This window comes from Octopus bimaculoides, chromosome 7 (assembly GCF_001194135.2).
Source record: "Octopus bimaculoides isolate UCB-OBI-ISO-001 chromosome 7, ASM119413v2, whole genome shotgun sequence".
Classification (NCBI taxonomy): Eukaryota; Metazoa; Mollusca; class Cephalopoda; order Octopoda; family Octopodidae; genus Octopus; species Octopus bimaculoides.
The window spans coordinates 45172478-45178540 of record NC_068987.1 but is presented as its reverse complement, the minus strand read 5'-3'; the positions used below and the strand labels follow the sequence as shown (position 1 = coordinate 45178540).

General features: G+C 34.5%; 1 protein-coding gene across 1 annotated transcript in view; it reads left to right on the top strand.

The window, feature by feature from the left end:
* Positions 1-6063, top strand: part of LOC106870891 (N-acetylglucosamine-6-sulfatase) — a 42718-nt gene that overhangs the window by 28554 nt on the left and 8101 nt on the right. Inside the window, exons 7-9 of the mRNA XM_014917130.2 lie at positions 1881-1999; positions 3526-3629; positions 4330-4539. Coding sequence (XP_014772616.1) covers positions 1881-1999; positions 3526-3629; positions 4330-4539 — 433 coding nt within the window. The remainder of the gene's footprint in view (positions 1-1880; positions 2000-3525; positions 3630-4329; positions 4540-6063) is intronic.

Below are 6063 nucleotides of genomic sequence, written 5' to 3'. Positions count from 1 at the left end.
GCACATAAAATACACCATTCTGAGCGTGGCCGTTGCCAGTACCGCCTGACTGGCCTTCGTAGTATTTTCGAGCGTGATCATTGCCAGTGCCCCTGGACTGGCTCTTGTGCGGGTGGCACATAAAATACACCATTTTGAGCGTGGCCGTTGCCAGTACCGCCTGACTGGCCTTCGTGTAGGTGACATGTAAAAGCACCCACTACACTCTATGAGTGGTTGGCATTAAGAAGGGCATCCAGCTGTAGAAACTCTGCCAAATCAGATTGGAGGCTGGTGTTGCCATCCGGTTTCACCAATCCTCAGTCAAATCATCCAACCCATGCTAGCATGGAAAGTGGACGTTAAACGATGATGATGATGATGATGAATTCTCTATGTCAGTTTTCTTTTGACTTATAAATGTACTGTAAATATTAAATGAAAGTAAATAAACTAATGTAGTAAATAATTTCTCTTTCTTCATTTTCCTCAACCTGTTAATGACTTTATTTCTGCAACTCTGAAACTGTTATTATAGCGGAGAAAAAGAACACAAACTAATTTATCTTCAACATACATATACATTTCAGCATCTTGGTGTATATAGTTCATCACAGCGTTTATGCAGCCTGAGTTAAGATTTATGTATAGTGATAATACTTATAATCAAGTTATAAGTGACAGGTTTATCATCATAGATTCCTTCTCAAGAAATAAAATATATTTATTATCTATTCCAATCCGAAACCATACAAATAAGATAATCTCAGCCCATTATAAACAAGATAAAACCACCGCTTTATAAAAGTGGTACCATTCACCATCATAGTATAAAGAATTACAGCCTTCACTTTCTTAAGGAAAAACAGTAAGAAATTGTTACAATTAGTAAAAATTAGCAGTAGTTGTATAATACCATTCTGGAATTATATTTTTATGTTTATATATAAAAATTCAACTTAATTATAAAGTCATAAATTAAGTTTTGCGAGAAATTTTATAGTTCTGTTAGAACAACAAAGTTCCTTAATAGTAGTGGTGAGTATGGCAGCGCTCTATGACATTATCTAGTAGTTTTTGTTGTTAATTTGGACATGAAATTATTTCACAAGAGGATGTTTTTTTAAATTAATTAACTTTGTCTTCATTCAAAAAATTCTGAGTCAATTCTTTAAGCTTTATTTCACCTGGAGATATCATGCCTCATGGCAGATCACAAAGTGAAATCCTATTTACTGTTCCATAGCTTTTTGTAACATAGGTAAACCTGCCATTACTGTTTGACTGAACACTTTGAAATTTAAGATTAAGTAAAAATTTACAAATTTGCTATGTTTTTAACTCTGAATCTGTTGTTGTCATTCACTTGCTCAAGATGAAGTGGAACTGAACCCCAAACCGTATGGTTGGAAAGCAGACTCCTTGACCACATATCTGCACCTAATGCAACAATCTTCTTGCCCCCAGGTGACACAAAATTTATCTTGATTACATTGAAAAAATTTTCTCATCTGGTTAGTAAAAGAAGCACATTCAATATAAGACATTTGCAAATATATAAGACATTAGCAAATTCACTTTTTCACATCTGAAGAAAATGTCAAAACTAGATGAAAAATAAAAAGACAACAAGATGGCCTCCTTGTAATAATGTTGCAGCTAGAGCAGTCTCAACAGTAAATGGAATGGAGTTGTCAATAGCTTGAAGACAAGCATTTTCTGTGTGGATTTTTAATTGTTATGAAAATGATAACAGCTGCTTAGGGAATGAAATGAGTACCTTTTGGGAGATATTCAAAATATAAATCAGGTAATGTTACCAACAATTCTTCAACAATTTTATTTGTGATTTATTTATTCTTTATTTTAATGAAGAACCAAATTTTTTTTGCCTTTCTCAGATGGAGAACACTTCTGTCTGTTGATGATCTTGTAGAGAATATTGTCAAGCAACTGACTGCAACTGGACTCCTCAACAATACATACATATTCTTTACTTCAGATAATGGCTATCACTTAGGTAAGTGTTGTTGTAATGTGTTGTCACCTGCTAATGGTATTAATCAGTGTGCTGTGATATAGGACTGGCACAGTCCATGAGGGATCTAATTTATTGTTTGTACTTACTTTTGCTTTCTTTACTCTGTATTCTGTGAGTATTGTGAAAGTTATCAAGTGTTGTATGTCAAGTATCAGTGTTCATGGGATGGGAATGTTGTGCACAGTAGAACATGCTGTATCTTTTATCTTTTACTTGTTTCAGTCACTAGACTGCAGCCATGCTGAGGCACCACCTTGAAGAATTTAGTTGAGTGAATTAACCCCAGTATTTATCTTTTTTTAAGCCTGGTACTTATTTTGTCAGTCTCTTTTGCCAAACTGCTAAGTTATAGGTCCGTTAACACACCAACACTGGTTGTCAAGCAGTAGTGTGGGACAAACACACACACACACACACACATATACAATGGCCTTCTTTCAGTTTTTCCATCTACCAAATACACTCACAAGACACTTGTCCAATGTCCCACACAGTGGAACTGAACCCAGAGTCATGTGGCTGGGAAGCTAGCTTCTTACCACACAGTCACACCTGTGCCTATCCACACAGCCATACCTGCACCTATGTATGTTATTACATGTCCAGTGTGTCACACAGTAGAAGGATAAGCAGTAATCAGGTGATCCAGTGGTACAGAGACAATCACACATGAATAAAGGTGGTGGTTGTTAATTTGTTCCAGGTAAATACTGATCAAAGATGTTCCAGCCATGACAATCCCATCCTTTTTGTTTTCTGACAGTGTATCTAGGATTTCCTTATCCAATGTGTCATTCATATTTTAAGACTGCAGGATATTGAGGGAGATTTGGTTACTATATCTAATTAGTCAAACAATTATGTAAAGGCTTCCTTGAGGGTTCGCATTTTAGCCATAATTATTGTGTGTGAATTGTTGTCTTAAGACTTTGTACTTGAAGATTATTATTATTAATAGATATCTACTAACCACCACTCAGTCAAAGAGGATTTTTTTGTCTTGCAAATCACATGGTGACGTTACTTGTGCTGGTGCCACAAAAAAAAAAAAATGAAACAGCCAGTACATGCTGCAAAGTGGTTGGCATCCAGGCATAGGAACCATGCCAAAGGAAACATATTGGTGCTTGATGCATTACTTTGATTTGTTAGATCCTGTCTAACCAGCCAGTCTATACCAGCTTGGAAGACAGTCATTAAAAGATGATGATTTCTCAGTTTTTGTTGTGATGATATTTAATCTTGTTAAGTTGACATTTAGTTGGTGTGGTTAATGTCATGCAAAAAAGTAAGGCAACAAGCTGGCAGAATCATTAGATGTCTACCTTTCATCCTATCAAGATCAATAATATAAAGTACCAGTGAAGTACTGAGATTGATGACTAAGCACCCCTCTTAAATTGCTGGCTTTGAGCCAAAATTTGAAACAATTTTCTACAGAAATGTACTTATCTATTGAAATCTTCATTTGTTACATTCACATAACTTTTTCACTTTTATTTCAGGTCAGTTCTCTCTTCCATATGACAAGAGGCAGTTGTATGATTTTGACAACAGAGTCCCGTTTTTGGTCAGAGGCCCTGGCATAAAGGCAAATCAAACCCGCAATGTAAGCACAGTTTAGACACAACATTCATTCACCATTCTGATAGTTTCTTTGTAAGTTCTTGCATTTAAAAGTGTGTGGTCAGCACTGGATATTTGATATTGTAAATTTGATGATAGAAACACTTCAAGGATATTAAACAATACCAACTCACCCAAGACTGCCCTTAGTTTTATAACATAAATGTCATGTTTTAAAGTGATCAAAATTAAAATCTTCCATAAAAATTTCATGTTAATTCTTGTTCCTAATACCAGTTTAATGACAAAGCTTTTTAACTAATTTCTTTGTTAATACAGTTGAATATGTATCACCTGCCATATACTATTTAGTTGTTGTGTTATGCTGCCAAAACTTTTACGACTAATTTAGAGATCCTTTTCTGGCTTGACTGTAAGTTTTGATGTCTACAACTTGACATCACTTCTTAAACAAAACCTGCTTACATTGTTATTATCCTTAGGAAATTTATGAATATCACAAAACATAGTGACTAAGAGATTGGGTCAGTTACTAACACTAAACTTTCACAAAGATTCCTTGAATCTTGTATGGTAGGCAAACAAGTACAAGGCATATTTGTTTCTCCAACCAAAATTATAAAATTATTGATGACCAATTGCTTTTGTTTCTCAAGTATTTTGACATGTAATGTCAATTAACTATTTATTTCTACTTTGTTTTTGTACTTTCTTTAAACCAGGAACTTGTATTGAATATTGATTTTGCTCCAACATTCCTTTCATTGGCGGGGATCAAAGAACCTGGAAAGTTTGATGGGAAATCCTTGCAGCCATTGTTAACAGCCAATAAAACTGACACCAAATTTCGGAACAATTTCTTAATTGAGCACAGTGGCGAATTCCATGAAGAGGTGAAAAACTGTCCTCAGTACAAGAACCAAGGGATGTCAGTAAGTAGCACAAATTATCTTCCTTTTGGTAGTCTCTCTTGAGTTAACAATGACATTGGTTTTTACCTATACAGGATGAATTTCATGTGTTTAGCTGTTGTATTATAGCCACCTCTTGTAATCAGAACTAAGGACTAGATTACCGCCTTGTCAAAGGCAAGACATTAACAAGATGATTGGAAAATTTGTCAGTTTCAGCACTGGAGCAGTTTCCCCATTACATTACAAGCTAATTAGACTTTTGCTAATTACACGCTACTCCTGCTGCTTCTTACAATAGTGAACTATTCTTAACCATGCAACCTATTTGCAATCATGCAGAGAGGAGCATTTAAGAGCTAAATGTCTTAATCATAGCTAATCTGCAGCTCTGGTGACAGAATGTAAACCATTTACTTAATAGCTGATGGTCCAACACACTATCAACTCTATCACCTACAATCTCTCGCACATTATATAAATTGTGTATATACCATCTTAAGGTAGAGGAAATGATAATCTAAGTTCTCCAAAGTAAAAGTTTGACTGAAACTACTCTAAGCTATTAAGGTAACCTGTATGTGGCTGCTTGTCTTGCTAGAAATAACAACCAAATCTCCCTCAAACCGTATCCTATCATCCAAATTATCCCTGAATTATTTTTAAAATGTAATGTCTGATTTGTTAATGCTACCCTACATAACTCAATTTTTGTTGTAGTTAGTCCAACAGACATTCAAGGTTGCAGTTTCAGCTGAAATAACTGAATGGCTGCAACTTAAATGGACTTTAGACTTGAAACTTCTGGTGAGAACTTGGTCCTGGAGACAATGTCACAGGCATGGTTAAGCAATTTGCTTTCCATTTGGAATATGGCCTATTAACTTAACCAGTTGTGATTGATGTGCATTATCATCATCATCGTTTGATTGAGTATTCTCTACCTCACCAAATCACAGCCCATCATCAAATACACAAAGCATATATACATTAAGTATATGTGGTCAATGAGATATATATATATTATATAAAATTAAATAAAGTATTATTACCATTATTAATGATAATAATAAAGTGGCCAGCTAGTTTAACTTATATAGGTGAAATATACAAATAAATAAAGTAGGGTATCAGAGTACCACTTGCCAGAAAGAGGAGCTAACACTCCAAAACCACAAATTTCTCACTATTAAGAAATATGCACAGTGAATGCAATGAATATAATAAAATAGGCTTACCTTGTTTAAACTACAAAAGCAAGAAAATGACATCCTGGTATCAATTGATTTCACCTTTTGTACCTTTTTACTCAAGGATCGTCAGCCAGACTCACTGTATTCATCTATTTTTGAAAATATTCATCACATTACACCGTACATGTTTGTTCATCTGAGTGCCCCCATGGCATTCAAAGATGAGTATAAAGTGAGTCACTACAATAGGAAATTAAATGAAGTAGTATATATATACTCATAAAGCAGATATATACTCATAAAATTAAATGAAGTATTATATATATATATATATATATATATATATATATAT